This window comes from Naegleria gruberi, assembly GCF_000004985.1.
Source record: "Naegleria gruberi genomic scaffold NAEGRscaffold_35, whole genome shotgun sequence".
Classification (NCBI taxonomy): Eukaryota; Heterolobosea; class Eutetramitea; order Acrasida; family Naegleriidae; genus Naegleria; species Naegleria gruberi.
In genome coordinates this window covers 308,215-332,865 of record NW_003163292.1, presented here as the reverse complement: position 1 = coordinate 332,865, position 24,651 = coordinate 308,215, and the positions used below count along the sequence as shown (strand labels likewise).

At 33.5% G+C, this 24,651-nt stretch overlaps 9 protein-coding genes and 1 non-coding gene across 10 annotated transcripts; 3 read left to right on the top strand and 7 right to left on the bottom strand.

Annotated features, from left to right (window-relative positions):
* The first annotated feature begins 241 nt into the window (after positions 1 to 241).
* On the top strand, positions 242 to 1,066 carry NAEGRDRAFT_55832 (uncharacterized protein). The gene has a single exon (XM_002675254.1). The coding sequence runs from the start codon at positions 245 to 247 to the stop codon at positions 944 to 946; it is 702 nt and encodes a 233-aa protein (XP_002675300.1). The 5' UTR covers positions 242 to 244; the 3' UTR covers positions 947 to 1,066.
* Positions 1,067 to 1,289: 223 nt separating this feature from the next.
* Positions 1,290 to 3,296, top strand: NAEGRDRAFT_69658 (uncharacterized protein; the record flags this gene model as incomplete). The annotated part of the gene is made up of 1 exon (XM_002675253.1): positions 1,290 to 3,296. One exon carries the CDS (start codon positions 1,290 to 1,292, stop codon positions 3,294 to 3,296), a length of 2,007 nt encoding a protein of 668 aa, XP_002675299.1.
* A 221-nt stretch (positions 3,297 to 3,517) lies between these two features.
* NAEGRDRAFT_69657 (uncharacterized protein) lies at positions 3,518 to 13,799 on the bottom strand (the record flags this gene model as incomplete). The annotated part of the gene is made up of 8 exons (XM_002675175.1): positions 3,518 to 3,577; positions 3,615 to 7,913; positions 7,956 to 11,938; positions 11,981 to 12,825; positions 12,868 to 13,457; positions 13,506 to 13,537; positions 13,578 to 13,675; positions 13,723 to 13,799. 8 exons carry the CDS (start codon positions 13,797 to 13,799, stop codon positions 3,518 to 3,520), a joined length of 9,984 nt encoding a protein of 3,327 aa, XP_002675221.1.
* A 171-nt stretch (positions 13,800 to 13,970) lies between these two features.
* NAEGRDRAFT_t417 lies at positions 13,971 to 14,041 on the top strand. Its single transcript has one exon. It is a non-coding gene; the product is annotated as a tRNA-His (tRNA).
* An 82-nt stretch (positions 14,042 to 14,123) lies between these two features.
* On the bottom strand, positions 14,124 to 15,242 carry NAEGRDRAFT_50458 (uncharacterized protein; the record flags this gene model as incomplete). The annotated part of the gene is made up of 1 exon (XM_002675174.1): positions 14,124 to 15,242. One exon carries the CDS (start codon positions 15,240 to 15,242, stop codon positions 14,124 to 14,126), a length of 1,119 nt encoding a protein of 372 aa, XP_002675220.1.
* Positions 15,243 to 15,504: 262 nt separating this feature from the next.
* NAEGRDRAFT_80408 (zinc finger protein) lies at positions 15,505 to 16,679 on the bottom strand. The gene has a single exon (XM_002675173.1). The coding sequence runs from the start codon at positions 16,635 to 16,637 to the stop codon at positions 15,516 to 15,518; it is 1,122 nt and encodes a 373-aa protein (XP_002675219.1). The 5' UTR covers positions 16,638 to 16,679; the 3' UTR covers positions 15,505 to 15,515.
* Positions 16,680 to 17,232: 553 nt separating this feature from the next.
* Positions 17,233 to 17,928, bottom strand: NAEGRDRAFT_69654 (uncharacterized protein; the record flags this gene model as incomplete). Its single annotated transcript, XM_002675172.1, has 1 exon — positions 17,233 to 17,928. The coding sequence occupies one exon, from the start codon at positions 17,926 to 17,928 to the stop codon at positions 17,233 to 17,235; it is 696 nt and encodes a 231-aa protein (XP_002675218.1).
* Positions 17,929 to 18,685: 757 nt separating this feature from the next.
* On the bottom strand, positions 18,686 to 21,341 carry NAEGRDRAFT_58567 (dipeptidyl aminopeptidase; the record flags this gene model as incomplete). Its single annotated transcript, XM_002675171.1, has 1 exon — positions 18,686 to 21,341. One exon carries the CDS (start codon positions 21,339 to 21,341, stop codon positions 18,711 to 18,713), a length of 2,631 nt encoding a protein of 876 aa, XP_002675217.1. The 3' UTR covers positions 18,686 to 18,710.
* A 264-nt stretch (positions 21,342 to 21,605) lies between these two features.
* On the bottom strand, positions 21,606 to 22,375 carry NAEGRDRAFT_80406 (uncharacterized protein). Its single transcript, XM_002675170.1, has one exon. It carries the CDS (start codon positions 22,190 to 22,192, stop codon positions 21,845 to 21,847), a length of 348 nt encoding a protein of 115 aa, XP_002675216.1. The 5' UTR covers positions 22,193 to 22,375; the 3' UTR covers positions 21,606 to 21,844.
* A 68-nt stretch (positions 22,376 to 22,443) lies between these two features.
* Positions 22,444 to 24,072, bottom strand: NAEGRDRAFT_69651 (meiotic specific asynaptic protein; the record flags this gene model as incomplete). Its single annotated transcript, XM_002675169.1, has 1 exon — positions 22,444 to 24,072. One exon carries the CDS (start codon positions 24,070 to 24,072, stop codon positions 22,444 to 22,446), a length of 1,629 nt encoding a protein of 542 aa, XP_002675215.1.
* Positions 24,073 to 24,651: the final 579 nt, after the last annotated feature.

The window sequence follows — 24,651 nt, the reverse complement described above, 5'->3', positions numbered from 1 at the left end:
CATTAAATACATTTTCACCTTCCGGAAAAGATGCATTGTAAATCTACAGCTTACTCATCCTGCTAGTGATGATGAACCAATTAACATTAAAACAAAAAAACAACACATGCTAATTTTATTTCAGAATTAGCACATAGTATCAAACATTTGTATCCAGCTGTACCAAGTCTTTTTTACTTGACCGCAAAAATGTGCTATTTTTAATTCATACAATAAAATATTTTAGTTTAATCAATCATAAAAAATGTCTGATACATCATTTTCATTAACTACATTTTCACCTTCCGGAAAACTTGTACAAATCGAATATGCTCTTAATGCAGTACAGGCTGGTAGTACATCTTTGGCTATAAAAGCAACAAATGGTGTTGTAGTTGCAACTGAAAAGAAGCTTCCTTCTCCACTTGTTGATCATAATTCTCTTCAAAAGGTTACTCCACTCACTGATCATATTGGAATGGTTTACAGTGGAATGGGTCCAGATTCACGTGTTCTGGCAAAACAAGGAAGAAAACACGCCGAAGAATACTATAGAATTTATAAGGAACGTATTCCAGTCTCTCAATTAGTCAAACATCTTGCCTCAGTGATGCAAGAATACACACAAAGTGGTGGTGTCAGACCATTTGGAGTGAGTTTATTAATTGCTGGTTTTGATGATACTGGTCCACATTTGTATCAAGTTGATCCTAGTGGATCATATTGGGCTTGGAAAGCTTCAGCAATTGGAAAGAACATGGTCAATGCTAATACATTTTTGGAAAAGCGTTATTCCTCTGATATTGAATTGGAAGATGCTATTCACACAGCTATTTTAACCTTGAAAGAAGGTTTTGATGGACAAATCAACAGTAAGAATATTGAAATTGGTATTGTTGGAAAGGATAAGCTTTTCCGTGTTTTGACACCAGCTGAAGTTAAAGATTATTTGGAAGAAGTTGAGTAATTTTACAACATCTAATTCAAATATCTATTGTATTCTTTTTTATGGAATCAAATTATTGATCCAATATTGTACATTGATTATAAAACCTACTTGAAACCTTAATGGTTATCGAGACATTGTAAATATAATGTTCATGTTACTTATTACAATTCAGTTCGCTTCCAAGTTTTCAACAACAAACACACTACTCACATATTTCAACAAAAATAGGCAAGTTGGAGAATAAGGATTACCAAACTGCCACCAACTGAAAGAACCACATTTTCGCTCGGCCCTTACTGATAACTGTATATCAATATCAAAAGAAAAAAAACAAAGTTTATATTGTGTGGAACAAAGTATCATGGGACAAGCTTGCTGTGTTCCACATCATTCTAATCGTGTTATTCCTGGGGAGGCTAAAGATGACAACGATTACGTTCAACTTAACCAACCTTTTCTAAATAATGATTCATCAGAGAGAGGTTCTCATCGTTATCACCCGACTAAGGGGATTAGTGCATCAACTCAACATGAATCCTCTTCATCTTCTTTTTTACTTCCCACAACAAATAGTAACTTACCAAATTCAAGCTCACAATATATTAACCTTCAACAAAATCAGGAGGTTGTTGGATTGGAAAATATTTTAGTAATGATAAATTCTGAGCAATTGCAATTATTACAACAATTAATATCAAAAGGACCTCCACAAGATAAAGGTGTTCAAACGGAATCGCCACAGGAATTAAGACGTTTCTGGTCTCATAAAACAATACAACAGGCGAGCTCATTCACATTCACTAAGGATGATTTTGCTATTGGTAATCCAATAGCTTCTCATTCTTCATCTTCTTCGGAGGAAATTGAACAACCTGTAAGAACCTCAACAAGATCGATGAAGAATTCAGGCAAGAAATTAAGAAGGAAACGATCTAATGCTTCTTCAGTGAATAGAAGTATATCTAAAGATAAATTCATCGATTCTGATAATGGTCAGGATGCAGATGATAGAAAATCAATTGTAAATATTGCTAGTCCAAAATCTAGGAGCTTGAAAAAGTTTGAAATTGAAGATGATAAACCAGAACAAGAAGATACTGGAAAGGAAGAAAAGGAAAATCCTGCTTCATCTACTATACTACAAGAGCCAAAGTTGAATATTCCAAATGGGCTCTCACCTTATTCTGATGAAGAAGGTTACAGTAGTTCAGGTGCACTTTCAACTGGTGGATCTGAAACCGAAGGGTCTTCACCAAGAACAAAGAGACAAGTTCACATGACAACCACTTTATCTACAGGTGTAGATCAAGATGGTAAGAAAACTGTCAATGAGTATGTCGTTATTAAAAAGATTGGTAGAGGTATGCATGGAAAAGTTAAGCTTTGTAAGAAGAGTGATACTGGTGAATTATGTGCTTTGAAAATTATTAACAAGTCCATTTTGAAAGATTTGAAAAAGAAGGACAAGCTAGGAAGGCCAGTTAAGGATAAGGATAATTCAAGTTTAATGATATTGATGAAAGAAGTTTCAATTCTTAAGAAACTTCATCATCCAAATGTCGTGGAACTTTATGAAGTGATAGACGATCCAAAGATTGATAAGCTGTTCCTTGTTTTTGAATATATTGAAAGTGGATGTTTAATGAAAATTATATCTAAAGATAAAACCGATAGACCAGCTTTTACAGAAGAAACGTGTAGAAGATATTACCGAGACCTTATTTGCGGATTAGAATATTTGCACGAAAACAAAATTGTACATAGAGATATTAAGCCTGAAAATGTGTTAGTAACAAAGGATGACAGATTAAAGATTACAGATTTTGGTGTTAGTTCAATGTTAGAAGGAGACAATGATACTTTTAACACAGCACCCGGTACTCCGGCTTTCCTTTCGCCAGAAGCTTGTCATGTTGGATCGTACAGTGGCTATGCATCTGATATTTGGGCAGCAGGTGTTACATTATTTGTTATGCTGTATGGTAGACTGCCATTTTTTGGACCAGGTATTCTTGGAATGTATAATGCTATTCTTAATGACGAGCCAGAAATACCTGAAAATATAGAGCCAGATCTGCAAGATTTATTAACTAGGTTATTCTGCAAGGATCCACATAGAAGAATTACAATTAAGGAGATTAAGGAACATGCTTGGATAACAATGAATGGTAAATGGCCATTTGTTACTCAAGTTGATAAGATTGAAATTTCAACAGACCAAGAAATTGCTGGCGCTATTACTGTTGGTCGTGAAATGAAAGTTGTAGACAGATTTATGCTTCTTTCAAAGATGAAAGCAAAGCTTAGCAAGAGAGTGAAGAAAGCTAAAGAAATAGTGCGGCAGAGGAATGAAGGAATTTCAGACTAAATGCATATCGAGTAATTAAATTATTTATTTTTCATAAGTTGATTCAACAAATAAATTATCCATCAATTCAGAAGCTCTATAACAAATGATAAATATTGACTCAAGAGAGTCAGATACTCCTTCATGAGCTGCTCTTGGTATAATACTTTCAGAAATTCCAAGCCATGACAAAACTGTTTGAACTTGAGGAGTTAAATCTCCTAAAACATTTAGCTTAGGATTTAGTTGAATTGTACCTTCGAATTTTCTCTTTGGAATTCCAAATATGGATATTTGAGTATCTGTTGTTGTTTGTTTTTGAGAAGTGAGGGAAATTACAGATGATGATTGTTGTTGTACAGATTTCTTATGTTCCTCCAATTCGTTTGTAACTTCTGATTTGTAGAGCTTCATCAAACCTTGTAAGAATGTATATTCATTCAAATTGGTGGTGACTGTAATGGCCTTAGGGAACTTGGTTTTGAATGTATAATTAATTACATCTGGAATAGATCTTGTTTGTAATGAGTTCATTGTTAAGTGAGCTCCAGGGACCTCCAAAATAAATGATCGCTTGTTTGGAGTAGTCATTCTATCCAGAGCTACTTTGGCTAAAAACAATGTCAGTGACCTTTCTACAGATTTATCCTCCATAAGTCCTTTACGTTTGAACTTTAGTTGGTAGTCATCCATTCCAAACTCTAACCAATCTCCTGCTGGAACGAATTGATCTTTTTCAACTGTAAACTTTTCATAAAGGTAAACTTTGAGATTTACACCCTTAAAAACTATATCACCAATTGGAATGAGTGATAAAAATTGTTTCGTTGGAGATTGAATTTTTAGAGATTTGATTTCGAATGATTTTTCTTCTTCTGTTTCTTTTTCAGAGGCATCCTCTGTATTATAAAAATTAACAGATCCTTGGAGAGTATCTAATGCAGCTTTCTTTCTTTCAGTGGCTAACTCTTTGATCTTATAGAATACGTATATGAAAGCAGATGCAGATATTTTAGAAAGACGAACTGTTGCTCCAGATGAGTTTACAGATGTTTCCACATGGTATTGTCTACCATCTGTAGAGTCAAATATATCGCAGAATGTAATGGATAATGTGTTGAGTGAGATGTTGAGTATCTTGGCAGAGTTGAGCTCCAAATCTATTAGAGTTGGTAAAGCTGTAATAAACACTTCACTAGATCCCTTATACGTAGGAGATGAACCTCCTTTCTTGAATGTTCTATTTAGCCCAACTACAATACCATTCATCGATATATTACCTTGAAGTCTTCCAACAAATGTTCCCTCAAATTTTCCTAAGTATCCACCAATATGTAATGGTTCTCTTTCAATTTCATTAACTATACGTCCCTTATCTTTGCAGAACAAGGAAATTTCTTCAGCATACAATTTCTGCTTACCAAGAGTTGGACCCATATCACTAACAATTTCGAATGAGGAGATTAATAATTGACCAAATTTAGATGAGGTAGATTCAAGGGATATTTCTTCCATAATAATTTTCTTTCTCTTTTGATCTTTCTCTTCTTTCTCTTCGTTCGTCAGAACAACTAATTGAGTTTTAGGTGTTGTTTTGATATCTCCTCTTACAATCTTGAGAGACTTCCTGGCTTCTTCATATTTATCCATCCAAATTGTGTACATAATAAAGAAGTGGTTCATTTGTGGTAGACTAACCTCTACTGAAACCTTTTTTACGTGAAGAGTTCCTGAATATACCGGAGTGTCATCAGATCTAAGATAATTTCCAAATCCACTGCCCAAGTTTCCAATAATTCCTGCTACTGTCAAAATAACAAATGGTGTAGGAGATAGAGGATGGTAGCATCTTATCAAGGCAATAGGGCAAGAAAGGCAAACGTTAAGGTAAATGGCAGTACCCTTGGTATTACCCGTTTGTACAGTTCTCAATGTTCTACTCAAAATAATATCGAATGGAGATGTGAATTCAAAGCAAGTAACCGTTTCTGCAAGAGGGAAGCAAGAAAGTTCAACTCTAAAAGGATTGATTCTACATTGCAAACTGAAGGAATCAGATTGGAGAGAAGCATTTTCTTTCTTTTTGATTTCCTTCTTTGTTGTTTTTTTAAGATAAGTACTTCTCAAGTTCTTGTCGGATCTGAGTTTTTTAACGAGTTGTCTTGCTCTAAACCCTCTGTAAATTCTTTGTACAAGGAGAACGGATTTAAGCATTCTCATCCATGCAACAGGTTTGAATACCTCCTTGGTATCCTCAATTTCGGTAGTATTTTGATCTTTTGACTTGTAGGTTGCAGAATTTTGTCTTCTTTTTTGCTCTTCCTTTGACCAAAGTTTAAACTCATGAACTGCCTCCAATACAAAGAATAATGATTTTGGAAGAAGTTTAACACCATCCCAATGAATGCCTGTTTGAATATGTGTTGTAGATCGGTTTGTGTTCGTACCTGGATTTTTGTGTAAGGCTGTAACTGTAACTGATGGCAATTTTCCTTCTACTGCAACAGCTGTTTCGTCTGTAATTTTACGTCTAACGAGTGTATTTGGTGTCATATTGTGAACTAAATTAAATACACCAGGTTGAATGTTGGCAGTAATGAGGAAATAAATTTTTCTTTTTGTGAGTTCTCTTACTTTCGTTGGCGTAATTACACCTTGGTCTTGTTTTTGTGGTTGGGTCTTAGGAGATTCAACATATGAATTGAAAATTTTTCGTTTTGGATTAAACCAATCATATCCAAGTTCAAGAGCTCTTCTAACTATAACTGGTGAAATATTCAAATCAGGACCAGGTACATGAATAACACCAGAACCATTGATTTCGTTGGTTGTGACTCTTAGCTTCAAGCTCATCATTATTTTCTCAATCTTTCCTTTTGTTTTTGCTTGATCAAAGTCATGAAGTGTTGGCATACTAAAGGAATATTTAGATTTCTTTAGGGGTTTTTCATCGAGATAAATATTGATAGACTTCACCTTACAAGTGGCAACTCTTTGACTGGAAACACTGTCTTTTCCTGTTGAAATCAATGTATCTAGTGTAGCACTAACATCATCTTCTGATTCTGACATTGTTGAGAGACCAACTGCTGGAATAATTACTTGTAAACAGCATGTAGGTTTGAAATTAGGACCCTCATTTGTGAGGAATCCAAAGTATGGATTATCTCCGAATGGCATAGATAGGGTGGTATTCATAATTCTTACCACTCCTGAATTAATAAATGTACTAGCATCTGAAGCAACTTTTTCTTTGATTTGATGAGAATATAATGAATAATATTCTTCTCCAGTCTTGATGAGGGAAGTTAAAGCTTCAGATCTATTCTTTTGTCTAGCCTCTTTTAACTTTTCAAACACAGTTTGGACTGATTGCTTGTAATCTTTAAATAAAAATAGTGCTTGCTCTATACATCCAGGTCTAAGGTATAGATGGGTATTTGAAATATCGAGAGTGAAATTCTTGGTGGATTGTTTGTCTGTTGTAGATAATTTAGTATCCAGGAAGTTTTGAACTTGAAGGTTTGATTGGAATTGGGCCCACTGGTAACACTCACTTGTTTCAGAATATCTATTGTTGTACTTTCTTGTACTTGCCCATTTGATGTTGTGGGTGTCTACCATATTAATATTTAGACCTTTGAGTGACATCTTGACTCGTACATGTTCAATGTTGGAAGCTGTAACATTAACTGATCCAGAGTCAACAACCAGAGCTGTAGATGGTCCAAGAGCTGTGATTCTAATTCCTTCAAACAAAAGCTTTACATCAAAGAAAAGATTGAGAGATCTGACATTCTTTTTAGCTTTTGGTAATTCGTTTTTGATTTTTTCTAAATCTTCAACACCCTTATTCAAGCTTTCAATGATCTTGTTAATCTCTTTTGTAACAGCGGATTGAATGACAATAACATGATTTAACAAATCACTTGTAACCACATTTTCAAAGTAATCAATAGCTATTAAAGTGGAAAGTATTCTCTGTGTAGTACCATTATTGTCCTTATTTTCTAAACTTCCAGAAACAATAACTTCAGGAAGAATGAAAATCTTTCTGAATTCATTCGAACCAAGTGTTGTGCTTCTTGGACCTTCCCACTTGTTGGAGTTTGGAAATTCTTCATCATTCTTTGATTTCAAAGTAAACGAATGCGGGAACAAGTGTACCATAAAGTTATTGTCAAGTTTTGAATTTTGCTTGAAGTGAGCTGTTAGTTTCGTGAGACTATATCTCATTTGGAAAGAATCTACCAACTTGAAGTATGCAGAAATATCATTCAAATCAAGAACAATATTAATTGCAGGAATATTGAAATTAATAGGTGATTTGGGTTGCTCTTGGTCTTGTTTTGGTTGAGAAGAATCTTTTGAAATGTCAAAGCTTGGTAAATTAGGCTTTCTTTTGATAGCTTCATACCATGTTTTCACAAACAGCCTAAATTGTACTGAAGATGCAGACCAAACATCAGCAAATGGAAGATTAATTAAAAGCTTATCAAATGCAAAATAGGCATGCACATTCAAGTCCTTTTCTTTGAATAAAAATTCATTAAGTCTAATATCATTCACAGTAACATCAAAGAGAGAAATAAACTCTTTTGTTCTCTCGTTTGTTTTTTCAGGAGTTGTATAATTGAACTGGAATAGAATTTTGTTAATGGAAATATTACTACTATGTACCATTTTAAGATTACTCTTCTTCTCTGACTTGTTTTCCTCATTATTGATGGCTAGCATGTGCTCTTCTGAGCTTTTAGGTTGATTGAAGAGTAGAGAAAACTTATCAATACTGAGTTCTGCAAAACTATTCTTGTCCATCCATGCTCTAGCGGTTGCTTTTTGTACATTAACATTTGTAAATACATTCAGTTTTAGGACTACTTTTTCTTGGTACACTGGTATTTCTTTTTCACCCTCTGGTTCATGGGTTGATGCAGAAACATCGTGTGTTATCTCCTTAATTTCTCCGTGGTTTTGTTGAGGATTTTTGTTTTTGTTCTTTTTTTCTTTTTCTCTCAACTTTTTAATGAAAGGTTTGTTTTTAACAATTAAGAATACTCCAAGCGCTGAAGTTAAAAGGATGAGAGTTTGAGAGTGAATATCAATACTAAAGGCTCTACAATTCACTGATAAAATAAGAGAAATATCTCTTATCTTTTGTGCATTTTCTGATTCAAATTTCTTGTACTCAGTTTCGAAAAGTGGATTCAAACTATGTTCTACTTTTCCTCTCATTAAAATATCATTAAACTTTGCAATACTCTTTGTGTAAACTTTTGTTTTAAAATCAACAGAATGAACTGAAAGGTCAAGTCGTTCCAAGTGGAAAGAGATATCAGTTCTCAATCTCACAGAGGTTTTGCTTGTATGAATTTGAGGGGCATGGTCTTCGTCTTCTATCAATTCAGAGTATTCATTTCTTATTGCTCTCATTTCTACCTTTGAATCAACTTCCATTCCTATATGAGAATGCATAAACTTTTGAATACTTCTACAGTCAGCAAAAGTTAAAGAGTAGAGAGAAGCTCTTAAATGTTTCAAAGCTTGCTTTTTTTCCAAGACTCCATAGAGGTTTTCTGATGTATTGGATACAGCTTTCTTTGAAACTTGACTAAGTAGTAGCAAATCATAGACGTGTCGTAACCTCAAATAGTTTCTAACATTCAATACCATATCTGTGATAACTTTTCTCCACACTTCTACAAGTGAATATGAAATTACAATTATATCATGAGTAAAGAGTACAGAAACACCTGATCCTAGAGAACCTTGCTTTCCTACTGTACAGGTAAATCTTCCCTGAGAGTTTTCCTCCTTGATATTATTTTTACCTTGGAAATGAACGTCCTCTACAAGAATTGCTGCAACTATTGGTGCGTCTGGTATTAGATTTACCCTTTGTAAGAAGTAAAGTGGTAACTCAGAAGGATCAATACCTTTGTAATGGTATGTTTTACTATCTAAGCACTGAGAAATACCTCCAACCTCTAGACATTTTCCAAAACCTTCAATAGAAAATAGTTCAGAGCTTACTTTCTTTTCCTCTTCCACTTTTCTCAAAGTTACAGATCCAGAAGCTACAAAATCAGTAGCAAAAAGTTTGATAGAATATGCAGAAACTGTTCCTTGTAAAGGTGACTCAGGTATAATATTAGGTACAGAGAGTGATTGTAAAACGTTAACATTAACACATTTAACACCACCAGAAAAGATAATTTTCTTTAAATCCCATTTTGGAATAGTTTTCTTCTCTTCTAATAATTCCTCTGGGACATCCTGATGGAATACTTTCTTTGACTTTTCGATATGATCAGCTGTAGCATGAAGGTTTGAATCTGGAAGTATTATATATTTGATTAATTGGTGTACTAGAGAGATTACATTTGGTGAAAAGCTAATATCAATATTCTTTAAAAATTCAATGTTGATATGTTGTTGATCAATTTTTTCTTGGGAGGTAAAGTTACTTTCGATTTGCAAAATTCTCTCAATATTCTCACGGTCCTTTCCAGAAGAAAATGAATAGAATTGTCCTCTAAAATCTTTCATGTCAAGTTTGCTGAATTTTGATACTATTGGTAGTAACTCATTTGAATCTTCAGTATTCTTATTTCTTCTTAAGTGATATTCAGGGAAAGGAGAGTACATTCCCATTCTATGGTGAGGATATCTATCTGTAAGAAATTGCTTAGCATTATATGTTAAAGGCATAAGACTTTCTCTTTCTTGTTCATAGTAATAATTTTTCAAATAACTGGAATATGTAGATAAACTTGGTGATGATTTCGAAATAAGATTCCATTGTGCTCTATCGTCCAATACATCCTTTTCTATAAATTGGCTTCCATCTTCTGAAATTATACTATCAATATAGTCTACACTAATTGTTTTACCCAGTTCGGTATCATGAAAAGTTAGACCATTAAACACTTTTCTGACCTTTTGAACCTTCTCTTCTTCCTCTTCCAGCTCCAATTCGTCATCATCTATATCGAAAAATTCAGCATCTGTGTCTGTTTCGCTAATATCTGTTTCACTAATTTCAGTTGTAGTCTTAGCAACAGATCTCTTTGAAGGATTCTTTTTTTTGGACCTTTTCTTGCTTGTTGAAGCACTTGTCTCCATCTCTCGTTTGTTAAGAGATGTTTCCATTTGTTTATCAGCACTAAAATTCAATCCAAACGAATCTCCGTTCATATTTTGAATGAACCTTTGTTGTCTGAAATAGTGCTCTTTAAGGTCGTGAGTTTTCTTTTCCATACCAACTTTAAGACCAGACAATAGTTCTCCAATTTGAACCCAATCACCATCTACTTTCATTCCTGTTTCTCTTGCATTCATTATTCTGGCATGTATGGAGGGTACCAATACATTGAGCCTAGAATTGGATGATCCATTATTGAGTGAATCAAAATTAATATCAATTCCCTTGTCTAAATCGATATTGACCATACCGTTGGTCATTGAAATGACAGCAGAAATAGAAACAAAGGTTACTCTAACATCCCAAATCAAGTATTCATCAAACTCTTCAGAAGAATATTGTCTTCTGGAATAATCACTTTTTTTAAAAGTAATGTCAGGTTTAGGGAAGTAGGCCAATTTCCACTGATAGACAAAATTGAGACCAATATTTACAATATTACCAATTTGACTTGGAGTGATTTCACCAGTTATTGCTCCAATATCAAAGTGAATTTTTCTTCTCCAAAGTAACCCATCAGGATTTGGTCCAATTGGTAATTGTGCTAAAAATTTGATTCCTTCACAACCAATAAACTTCTTTGAAGGCCTTACTTTTTCATCTGGGTTAATTGGTATTTCAGCCATAAGTTGACCAAGATTGAAACACAAATCAATACTGGAAGGTACGTATCTAATATCCATAGTAAATTCTTCACCCATAAGTTGTGTACATTCTTCTCTCGAATAAAGAGAGTGAGGCAAATGTACTATACCTCGTTTGATATTAATGGTAACAAAGTATTCGGTTGGGTTAGATGGATAAGGAATGGACGACAAATCAGTGGATTGTAAATTGGATATTTGCTTTGACTTGTCATTCTTATATCCATTTGCAATGTATTCAGATTCTGACATCCAAAATCTTTCAGCAGTGAAATGGTCAAACCACATAGTAATTAAATAATTGAGGTGATATCCGTTCACCATTAAATTTACATTGAATAAATCAACATTAATTATGCAGGAATCCACATTTTCGACATTGATTTTGTCATGGACTGTATAGGTTCCATGTACATGAGCTCTTTCGCCCCATAAAAACTTTTTTCCTGGTTCCATTTGCATTTCGTGAACAGGATGATCTTTTGGGTATTCCATATGTACTCCAGGGTCAACTTGTGCATCACCCTTAACCTCTACACTGAATGAATATTCTACAGAAGGTGGGGAAAAAACTTCTCCAGGAGCAGTAAAACTGATACTCATTAGAGGGTAATCAATACAGAAAAAGTGATTCTTGGAGCTGTCATTAGGAAACTCCACTATGTTCAAGTCGTTAGTATGCATCTTAAGCATTGAGTTATAAAGTTTAAAATTATATGTATATACAGAGGGAATAAAATCGAGTAAAGTTGCTTGTTTTTGGTTTGGATAATTTCTCCAATCCCTAATTAAATCCATAATGAATCCAATGTGTTCTATAAATGATTTTAGAATTAGAAAATATATTGATAACTTACCTGCCGTGTAATAAACTGTAGACTTGTTTGCTTCAAAATTGAAAGTCCAGTCCTTTCTGCCATTCCATTCAGCAGAGTTTCTCATAATGAAGTGGCCTTTTCCTATCTCTGATTCACCAAAGGTGGCTTGCGTATTGCTTGTAATTAGACTCATTCCTGGGAAATTGAAATCAATATTGGTAATTGTTTCATTAGTTGCTAAAGAAGCATACATATCACCACTCCAGTGAAGGAAGGAATTCTTGTCAAAAATCATTGTCAAAATTTGTTCGTCGCCCTTATTTTCTTTTTTTTCTCTTAAAGTTTTTGGTGTTGCAATAAAAGGGAATACCCAAGTTGTCTTTTCATTAAAATAGAACTCAACATCAAATTTTTCAGATTTTCTTTGTCGTCCTGCTGTTTTTCTATAGTACTTTGCATTCTCATAGAGAGGAGGGAAGAAGAAAGCTTGAAGCAATGCTCTCTGGTGGTCTCCCCAAGGTCCATATACAACTGCACCATCTACAAATCTATCAAAATGCAACTCGACACCATGTACTGGTGATGGCTCAGAATTGCTTCGCACGTTATCATCGTTACTTCTCATTAAATTGGGAGATCTACTCTCATCCTCTGGAGTGACTCCTCCTTCTTCATAGTAATAGCATACTCTTAATTTTGTACAGAGGCAAACTTTCTTTTGATCTACTATTGTTGACTTTTTATCTGATGCTTCCTTCATATTAAAAACATATTCAGGTTCCTTATCAATCTTCTCAGTTGTCATTGTTTTTAACTCATTCATAAAATCAAAATTGGAATTTTTGAAGATAACTTTAAATTGTCTTTGTACCTCCTTAATGATACTAAATTATGTTAAAAACATTACAATTAATTTCAATACTCACTCTTCTTCAGTTTTCTTTCTTGATAATTCGAAATGAGGAGTATTGTACTGTGGAACGTTATTATTCTCGATAAACATAATTTTGAAATATTCAAAATTAATATCTGCTTTAAGTTTGTATTTGTCCAATGTAGAGTTTGGTTTTTCCAATCCAACAGTAGCCAATGCTCTTCTGAAAGCAATTCTCAAAGATATTGGCAATTCACTATTTCCAATAGCTATACAACCTCTTCTAACATCCACACCAACATTCTTAGCCCATTTGAAAAACCTTTGAATGTTATCTTCCTCCATAATATCTCTATTTCCTTCATCTTCGGTATCATGAATTCTATCATCATTTTGCATATTATCCTCATCCTCACTATCACTTAAATTATAATTTAGTTTTTTGGCATTAATTTGATCATAACGTGACACATTATTATAAATGAGCCATTCCACACCATTTAGATAACATCTAAATCTTGATTCTTTTTTAGTTTTTTGCCAAGTCGATTTAATTATAAACCACCAATAAACTTCTATATATCCATCAATAATTTGTAAAGATCCATTCTTGGTAGTATATTGTACTCCTCTAAATAAAATCTATTACACATCGGAATTAATACAAAAATCCAAATCCACAAAACAAACCTTTCCTCCAAGTGGTGCAAACGTAAGAGATCCTATATATTTTCAATATTATAATTATTTTCTATTACATACCAATTGATAAATATTCATTGTTAGCCTTCAATTTCCAATACCACAATAGTTTGCTGATGACGAAGGCAAATATTCTACTCGAAAACAATACATAAATTCTAAATTAGATACGATTAATGTCATGTTCCGATACATGTAAACCTACACAATAAAAGCCATCAACAAAACGGCACAAATCACAAAGGCAACCAACGAAGAAATCTCGTCATCTGTGAGTGCCATTTTGACTTATTTTTTAAATTTAGAAAGCAAATATGTTCCAATTGTAATCCATTTGTACTTTGGCTTATGGAAGAATCGAAGGTGCAGTAAGTTTGCACTCAATAACCAATTAAATCTTGACAATCAAATTGAGTATAACTTCCATTTGACATATTTTAAGGTATGACATGAAGGGAGATAGTTCAGTGGTAGAACATGGGATTGTGGTTCCTAAGATCAGGGTTCGATTCCCTGTCTTCCTACACCTTTTTAATCTTTCCTTTTTTTGTTTTCATTCAATAATATTAAGGAAATATCTAAAATTGAGTGATTGTTTTATTCAATTTATTTTTGAGTTTGTTCATAAGTTGGATAATCAGTATAACCTCCACTAACATTAGGGGAATAATACAAGGTTTGATAATCAACTTGATTCAATGGTAAATTATTTTTCATACGATAAACTAAATCAGGATTAGCAATGAAAGGTCTTCCAAATGAAACCAAATCAGCATGACCTTTTTGAACAATTGCTTCACCAGTTTCAGCATCAAAACCAGTATTAACCATAATTGGATTCTTAAAGTGAGGTCTCAATTCTGCTGCAACGAATGCTTCACCAGCACCCTTTGGTTCCATGACGTGCAAGTAAGCCAAATCGTATGAATTCAAAAGCTTGGCAGCTTCTTCCCAAAGTTCCTTTCCAGTGGAATCACTCATTTCATAAAGTGTGGAATAAGGTGAAAGTCTCACACCAATTCTTCCTGAATCGAAGTGTTTAGCAGTTTCTTCCAAAACTTCTTGGAGGAATCTCAATCTGTTTTTAATTGAACCACCATATCCATCAGTTCTCTTATTAATACCATCTCTTAAAAATTGGTCAATCAAATAACCATTAGCACCATGAAGTTCAACACCATCAAATCCGGCTGCCTTTGCATTCTTGGCTCCTTTACCGAAATCAGCAACAACTCTTTTAATTTCTTCAAGAGTTAAGGCACGAGGTGGTTTTGGAAGAACATTATTAATTCCAGATTGCAAATTGGCCAAATCAGTCATTTTAGTTTCAAGAAGTGGTGTTTCAGATGCAGAAACAGCTCCTTCCCAACGCAATCTACCAACGTGCCACAATTGACAAAACATAGCTCCTCCTTTTTGATGAACTTTTTCCAAAACCTTCTTCCATGATTCAACTTGAGCATCAGAGTAAATTCCAGGTGTTGTTGGATAACCTTGTCCTTCTCTACTGATTTGTGTTGCTTCACTAACAATCAAACCTCCTTCAGTTGATCTCTGACTGTAATACAATTGGCCAAGTTCTGGCACTTCACAATCACCAGCAAAAGCTCTTGAACGAGTCAATGGAGCCATAGCAACACGATGAGAGAGAGTAATTTTTGATCCTCCAAGTTTCAATGGAGTGAAGAGTTTTTTAGCAATAGTAGTTGTAGTAGTGGATGACATTTTTTTTTGTATTTGTTCTTTGTTAGTGATTAGAAGAGCTTATTGTTATTTAAAATATTTTGTTGGCGTAACAACTTACTAGAAAATGCGCACGCAGTTACCAGCTCAAAACATCCTTCTTTCCTCACTTATCAAAAATAGGAGGTAGAGGATGTTTCAAGAGATTACATTCCTGAAAATATTTAATACGACAAGGGAAGAATTAACTCCTCCAGCAAACTTTGGAACATAATGTTAGAATGTTAGATAATTTGAACAAATTAACAAGGAACCTTATTGTTGTTTATTAATGTCATCACCCAAAATTCTATCAAGAAAGACATTGCCAACTTTAATCTTTTTCTTAGAAGATTCACTACTAGTGCTGGCAGTGTCTGAAGACTTTGGTTTGGATCGTTTTTTGGAGGTGGATTTAGAGTCAATATTGTCAGGACTTTTGAATTCTGGTTCTGTATTAAAGAAGGCATCTTCATTCTTTGAACTGCTTACATCTGTAAAGAGTGAAAGTTCACTGAATTCATTATCTGAAGGTATTGGTGTCGACACTGGATCAACATAAACTTGATTGTGAATATTCTTATAATGTCTTCTTAAACTTGCTTTGTGTTTGAGAATTCGCTGACAAATATCACATTTGAATTGTTTAGTTTTCAAATGTGTTGTTTTGATGTGATCATCCAAGTTTCTCTTATTGGTATAAAACTTATTACATCCATCATAATGACATCTAAATACTCTATTTTCATTCTTGTGTATCGTTCTTAAATGTACTTGTAATGATTGTAGGTCTTTAAATTCCTTATTACAAATTGTGCAAACACTCTGTTTTGGTGAATGCATATCCTTAATGTGATCTAGCAGTTCATGTCTAAATGAAAATTGTTTTCCACAAGAAGGAAATCCACATAAATGTCGTTTGTCTTCATGTTTTTTTAAATGTTTATCCAATTTTCCTTCAGAATAAAATTCTTTTCCACATGATTGATGAGGACATTTATAAACTGTGACAACAACATCCTTTGGTTTTGGAATTATTTGTTCCTCATCAGTTTCATCCGAGTTATTAGAGGAAGAATCATCTGATGCTTCACGATGGGCATCTAAAACGTGTGCTCTCAATTGTGATTTCTTATGGAATGTACAATTACACATTACACATGCATAGGAATTTCTGGATAATCTTCTACCCAGACCACTGGATGATGATTGCATATTTTCACTAAAGAGTTCATTGGAAAGAATTGGTTTAAACTCTGATGTTGTTGTTGAAGTGGCAGTTGTTACTTGATTATTATTCACACTGCTTGATAATGTTGTTAATTTTTCCACACTTCCGAACACATCTTCATCCGATGAATAAATTGCACTTATTGATGATTCCTCTAAATTATACATTTCATTGAGATGAAGTGGTATTGTTTCGTTAGTATCAATTTCTTCAAACGTTTGTTTGATTTTTTTAAAATTCAACAATTATGATGACAAAATTTTAATCATCAAATAATTTTTAACCAACTTGCTTCATGATTTTGTCAAGCTTTGGTTCCGATGAAGGTATGAATCCAATGATAGATTGATATTTTTCTTAATATTAAGAAAATTCTCTGGATGATGACGTAATGAATATTTGATCCTACCATGAAATTTCACAACATTTCAAATGTATAGTTTCGGTCTTGTCTGACTCTTCTTTTTGCAAGAAATTAATTTGTTAATTAACAAATTGAAGGAATATTTATCAAAACCATAACATTAAAAATATTGAGCACAAGTAAAATATTTTCTGCATAGAAATAAATCTGGTACAGTTAATGATGATAATTCATGAGCGACAGGCGATCCGAAAGTAAATATGTCGATAAACAACTCCTGGTGTGTACAAAATCTGATTATCAGGTAAATTCTTCTCTTTTGTGTAAGAATTACTAAGTAGACAATTATTTGCAATTCCAATTATTTGATATTGGGTATAGAAATATTCTCCACTTTATTAGCTTTTTGTTACTTTAAGTTTACTCCATTCTTCTTTGCCATACTTCTTTTCTAAACCACTCAATATTTCGTCTTCCTTTTCTTTCATAATTGCATAATCTGAATCAGTTTCATGATCATAGCCCATCAAGTGTAAAATTCCATGAGTCAATAAAAGAGCCATATGATGATCCAATGAAATATTATTTTCCTTACAATAATCAACAATGTAAGGTTGAGAAATGACCATATCTCCTAAAAACTTTTCCTCTTCCATTAAGATTTTATGTTCATCAGCTAGTAATTTTGCCAAATCATCATTAAAAGCAGCATCCTTCTCCATCAATGCAAAATTATGATCCAAATCTGGAGAATAAACAGGATATGAGAGAATATCTGTTGGGCCTTTCTTCTTTCTATCCTTTTCATTCAAAGATGTAATATACTTATTTCCACAAAATAATACTGTCACCCCATAATCTTTATGTGGTGTAAATTTCAATATATCCCTTGTTAAATTCCGTATTTTGATTGAATCAAAGATACAATCCTTTAATTTGTCTGAAACTCTGATATGACCGACAGTAGCTTTTGTTTTAGAAGATTCCGATAAATTAAATTTATTATTACTTGATGATGCGAAGGGTAATTTTTTGGATGGTGTTTTTAATTTCGGAAGACCTTTCAATAACTTTTTCAATTCTTTTGAAGACATTTTTTTGTAAATTATTAATTTTCTTAATTGTTGTGTGTTCGTTCTTACATCATTAAATCTATTATTAAACATTTAAAAGAATATTAAAAAAAATGTCTGTACAGGAGGAATCAAGCACACCCACAAGACTTATCATAGATGGACGGCAGAGAAGCCCAAGTAATACTAAACAACAACCACTTGATGAAAAATCAAAACAAAAACGATCGGAAGGAATTTTAAAATTATTTGAATCGGAATTGGAGAAAAATCCTACTTTTATTAAATTAAATTTTCAATTAATTGATTTTGATGATATTCATTATTTATATGAGAAGAGTTTTATTTTAAATCCTAAATTAAATATTAATCCAGCCAATGTGTGTCAAATAATGTATTTGGATTTAACAGGAAATAGATTAGGAAATGCTGCAAGTTGCAATATTTTAGCAGAAATACTAGCACAAAATACAACAATACAATATTTAAATTTATCAATGAATGATATGGGAGCAGAAGGATTAAATGAATTGATAAAAGTATTTTATAATAAGGATAGCAGTAGTTCAAATGTCAATAGAAGTGTGGAACATTTAGATTTGACTGGAAATCGAATTGGAGAAGAAGGAGTTAGGTCACTAATGGATGTTGTAAAAAATAATTCCTCACTTGTAACATTAAGTGTAAGATCGAATAGAGTAAAATCTAGCAGTGGTGTTGATTCTCTACTTGAATTGATGGCTCTAGCAATGTCTGGTGAATATTCTGTTAAAGATGTATTTGTATAAACTTTTATTATTTATTTAAGCACTAACGTCCAAAATATCAACTAAATGTTGAGAAAGGAATTTGTAGATATGTCTTCTATTGTCAATTGAGTGATCCTTATTGGTATAAACCATTAAATCAAATTGTACAAGACTATCTTGCAAGATGGACATTAAATTGAAACTATTAATTGGGTGAACGTTATCGTCTCTAGAACCAAAGGCAAGAACGAACTTCTTGGATGATTGTTGAACATCTCCATTACTGAGAGCAGTTGGCAAGATTGGACATTTTGGATTCTTAACTTGATTCAAAACGCTGCTTCTCTTGTAACCAGTTGGATTAACTTCTGGCCAAAGCATATATCTTTCAGTGTAAGCAGTATCATAATACTTCCAATCGGTAACTGGAGCAACTGAGAGAGCAAGTTTGAATGGGGAAGATTCAGAGTTTGTAGCATTTTCATAGAATGAAATAGTCTTGGATGATAAATAACCACCATAAGACCAACCCCAAATAGCAATCTTTGATGAGTCAACATAGGACAATCCAGTCAAATATTTAGCAACAGAAATTTGATCCAAAACTTCATAATAACCCAAATTCTTATAGGTTTGAGTCATAAAGTTAACACCTCTGTAACCAGTACCTCTACCATCAACAGTAACAACAATGAATCCCAAAGAAGCCAAATAAAGGGAGAATCCATTGTGCATTGAGTGCCAATCATTGTTAACAAGTTGTGAACCAGGACCATTGTATGAATAAATAACAGCTGGGTATTTGACTTCATTTTGAGGATTCCAATGAGGTGGATAAACAAAGAGAACATTCAACTTGTCACCGTTATCGTTTTGAACTTGAGTAACCTTAGACTTTGGCATGAAAACTTCATTTTCTAACTTCTTTTGAAGTTGACTATTTTCACTCAAAGTTACACCACTATCACCTCCAGAAATCAATCCTTGAACAGAATGTAAAGTACTAGTTGGGAAGTCAGGACCATTATAAGTAAGGATAACATAATTACCACCAGCACTGATTGAGGCATCAAAGTGAACATTTTCAGCAGTTGAATTCTTTGTCAATTCAATAGTTTGAGTAGCTTCCAAATCAACAGCATAAATCTTTCTGTTAATACCATTAGAATCACCAGTACTTTGATAATAAATCTTCTTAATGTTTGAAGAGAATTTTCTGTAAACTGTAGTAACATCAAAATCACCACTTGTCAAATATCTAACAAAGGTATTATTGGTACCCTTGCTGTAATCGAAGAGAGCAACATGATAATGGTCATGATATGGAATAATATCAACAAACATAGTTGAATCCAAAATGAAGAATGATGATCCTTGAGCATATTGAATCCATCTGTCAGTTGTAACAGTATGAATGATAGATGATGGAACAATACCGTCGACAACCTTACTCAAATCACCAAGTAAAATATCCTTTTGATTTTGGTATCTGTTAACACGAACAACAGCAACTTGAGAATTAGAAGCCCACAATAAATCATAAACATAATATTCATCTTCAATCTTGGTTGGATTTTCATCTTGTCCAATATCAACCTTGACAGTCTTGTCAGTATTAATATCATAAACGTGAATAGATGGAATAGGATTATGATCACCTGGAGTTGGAATTCTAATCTTGAGATATTCAGGATTTGAGTGAGTCATATCATAGAGAGGAAGTTGAATAAGCGGAACTTGAGAATCATTCAATCTAAGATAGGAAATCTTGGAACAATCTGGAGAGAAGAAAAAAGTATCAACACCAGCAATAACTTCTTCTTCATAAACCCAATCAGCAATACCATTAAAAATCAATTCAAATGATCCATCACTAGTAATTTGTCTGAAAGACTTTGATTTACCAGTTGTTGAATCAAAAATGTTAACATAAATATTGTTATCTTGAATGAAAGCAGCAACAGCATCAGAACCAACAGCAGAGTTACCACTTGAAGAACACCATTTCATAATAGATTGCTTTGGAGCATTTGGAGAAAGGTCAGTAATAGTGGATGTAACAGTATCCAAAACAACAAATCTACTTAAACTAGAATGACGCCAAACATGTTCAATATCCAATTCAAATGAAACAAAACGTTCTTCACCTTGAATTAAAAAGTTAGTATTACAAGGAATGTTTGCTTTGGAAAGTGTTTCAAAAGAAATAAATGCCTTTTCGGAATTTGTGGCAGTATCATACTTGATGATATCACAACCTGATTGATCAGCACGTTCTTTCAATGAAGTAACACTAATCATATTTTCAAAAACATTTCTAACAACATTTTCTCTTGCTTGTGTCTTTCTATTCTTCCAATAATAAAAGATTCCTTCCTTTGATGGATTTGCTGACCATGTTGCAGATAAACCTTGAGTGGCAAAGGTTCCATTGAAAATATCATTAAAAACCAATGATCTTTTAACTTGTTTTTCCTCATAAGTGAGAACAAGTACAATAACAACAGTCAATAAAATAGCAGCAATAGCAAGTCCGAGAATTATATAGAGAATTTTAGTAAAAAGTTGTTGACGCTTCTTTGAAATCTCTTCAGGTGATAATTCTTGTTGAATTGGTTGATCATCAGCAGAGTTGGAATAGCTGTTATTCACAGCATCCGTTCTCAACCTAGCTTTTTCACTCATTTTTTGTTATTTCAACTTCACATCCACTCCGTTGTTGCAATTATCTGCTTGTTCCCAACACTACTTGCAACCTCTATTATTGAACGTACAATATCTTCTGGGCCATCATCACCATGTGCAGAATTTTTGTGTTGGATGATGATAACTGTTCATTGTGTCTCTTCAAAATATATTCATTATTTGGATAATATCTTTAGATTTTGATGAGAAAGATACTTTTGATTTTATCAAACTCTAGAAGAATAGTTAACATTTAATAATTTTCATCATCAAAAAGGGTTCTTTATTTACAATTTCGTAGTCAGGGAGTTAACTATTGGGTAGAGAGTAAAATCATTTGAATAGTATTTTAGTACTATCAAAAAAGTCTGACTAAAAGTTTAGGGTTGGGAAATGGAATTGTAGGCCTGTTGAAAAACTCCTAATATATTACGGAAGATGATGAAAACCAATTCAAAAAGTAAATATGTATGTGTTAGGTGTTAGAATAAGATTCAATTAAATTAATCCATTTGGAATTGATCTTCATCATCACTCAAAATTTCTTCATCACTTTCTTCTTTTTGTTCAACTTCCTTCTTCTTCTTGGTGTACAAAGAAGATTGATCCTCATCAGTGGTAATACCTGGAATGGTTGGTAAATTAATCGGTGGACTTTTAGCCATTGGTGAATTACGATATAACAACAAAGCGTTTCTAGTGTAAATACGTCTTGTACCACCAGGAGTTGTGCCATAAATTGTACCTCCAGGAGTTTCGGAGAGATCACTGATTAAAACATTCTTATTATCAATAGTGATTGTTGCCGATTTTACTGGGTAACCAGGTATTAATTTGTCGTTTCTATTCATTTGATGTTCGTGTTGTATCGAAATGTAGATTTAAATTATCCAACTACTACAATTGTTGTTGAAAGGTTAATTCTATTTTACAAATGTCTTGAAACAACTGTTGATACAAGTTTTGATGATAGACTTGATGGCACTCGCTGCTGTTAGTTTATCACAACCTAATAGATCGTTCTAATATTTTTTTCAACACCACAAAAATAATTTTGAGCCGTTGTAAGCTGGCGGGACAGTGTTTCAGCCAATTTCTCTCTTCACAAAATTGAGTAACTGTAGTTGATTGAATCCAAATCCACCTTAGAAGATGATGGATTTTCTTCATTCTCTCTATCATTGGCAGTTATTTCATCTTGACTGTGACTGACTTCAAATTGAGAAATAGTCTTTCTCTTTACACCTCTTTTATCAACTGATTCAGGTTGCTTTGGTGGACTAGTGACGGTTGGTGAGGAATGAACAGCCTTTTTGGGAGTTGGTTTGATATCACTCTCTTCATGATTTGAAATTTCTGAATCAGAGTCCGAATAATCAAATTCTTGCTTCTTTTTAGCTTCTGGTGATTTGGATGGAGAGGAGGTGGATTCAGTCTTAGGTTGCTTCAAATACTGTTCAAATTCAATGAACTCTTTTGCTTCTTCAAGTCTCTTATTGTTGTGCATTACCTTCTTCCCTTTTCTCTTTGTTGAGGCAGCTTTAAGGAGACCCTCCTTTTCCATTTGGGAGATTAACTTGGTTGCTGAGTAGGAACTGATATCTAATTCACTGGATAGAGAACTTGCTGTAATATGATCCTCTTCTAAAACATATGCAAGTGCTTTGTAATAGGTCTTCTCATGATCTTCCATATCTTTGACCAGTTTGGTTCTCTTGGCAATTACCAATTCTTTAGCTATTTCGCCCGTGACAGATGGATACTTGTTGGATAATAGTTTACTGACAGATTTGAGTTGGAAATTGAACCAACCAATCTTTTCCAAATCTGCAAGGAATAATTTCTCTTCACAACTGCTTGATTGCTTAGTGTTGTCATCCTGTTGGGAAAGCTGAGTCGAATCGCTATCATATTCCTTCTTTGTTTCGAGCTTATTCTCTGGTACATTGACAGCCCATTGAGAGGAGGTTGGATGTGAATTATTCTTGTCTATAGGGCAGGAGGATAACATCTCTGAGGTGACTGATTTACCATCTTCATCTTCAAATGATTCAGATGCGGTTCTTACACGAATATTCAACGAGTGATATTGAGTTTGAACTTGCCCAATCTTCAGTTTGACAAAATCTTGATTGAATTTTCTGGATTCATCCTCTCTCAAAGCTCTAAAGAAAGATGGCTCATAATCTCTAGGAGTAACATCTTCATAGTAGAGTAGTTTCATGGTAATATATCTAGTTTCTGGAATTGGTTGAAGTGTCTGAGCAAGAGTGATGAGGGTTCTAAGCATCATAACCATTGATTGAGTAATTTCTTGTTTGGTTTGAGTTCCTTTAATTCCAATCTTCTTATTAGTCTTGTTCGAATCAGCTGCTCTTGAGATGTTCAACTGGCCTTCTTCCTTATCCGGATAGGTTACTTTGACTGATAGAGCAGATAATTGAACAAACCAGTTTGTGTAATACTTACATTCATAGCTCTCAAGCATTGAATCAATTTCTCTACTTGGATCAGAACAGACTCCAAAGATTATAGTTCTCAGATATTTCTTCTTCAAGGCTTCAAACACACCCTTCTCTAACCAATCGATAAGTGTTCTTGCCTCCTCATTTGAAGGCTGAAGAGACTTGATTTGGATTCCACTCAGAGACTTGTCTTGAAAACAATCCTCAGGAAATAAATTTCTCAAATAGCAAACAGAAGATATTGCAGTTCTCATCAAATTTCTCATTAGAGTCAAAGACTCTTCATGTGTGATGGATTGCGTCTTTGATTGTTGTGCAACAGCAGACTAATTTTTAAGGCTTGATTAGTGACTCACATAATACAAGAGAAAACTTACCATTTTAGTGAAAGAGTTGAGTATTTTTTTTTGAGTTTGTTTCAGGTTGGTGTTGCAGTGTTGAGTTTTTTAAATCAAAGTTTGGCGCCACTTCCAGAAGGCTTTATTTTGCAATACAAATCATTGTTCAAAAAAAGGCTAGAAAAAATGATATCAAAACTAGTAGAGGTTCTTTCACATTTCCACACCACTAAACGAATACAATAGATTCGAATAAACTATTGTGAAATTGAAAATATAATAATTTGAATGTGGAGATTATGAATGAAATACTCCCAGATAGTATACCACATTTTGGACCAGCCTTAATAATCTTTATTCCAGCATGTTTCGAATGATCCCCTAAAAGGTGAAACTCTCCGTTTTAAACTTGTTCAATAAATTATTTGCAGCTTTAAGGACATTTTTGCATCGATTACCACAGCTTTTCCTATGTTTGTTGTTTAGATAAAGACACAAAATTTGAAC

Excerpts from the sequence above, each read along its gene's own strand:
- NAEGRDRAFT_55832 (XM_002675254.1), top strand. The coding sequence starts at position 245 with ATGTCTGATACATCATTTTCATTAACTACATTTTCACCTTCCGGAAAA.
- NAEGRDRAFT_80408 (XM_002675173.1), bottom strand. The coding sequence starts at position 16,637 with ATGTATAATTTAGAGGAATCATCAATAAGTGCAATTTATTCATCGGAT.
- NAEGRDRAFT_80406 (XM_002675170.1), bottom strand. The coding sequence starts at position 22,192 with ATGAATAGAAACGACAAATTAATACCTGGTTACCCAGTAAAATCGGCA.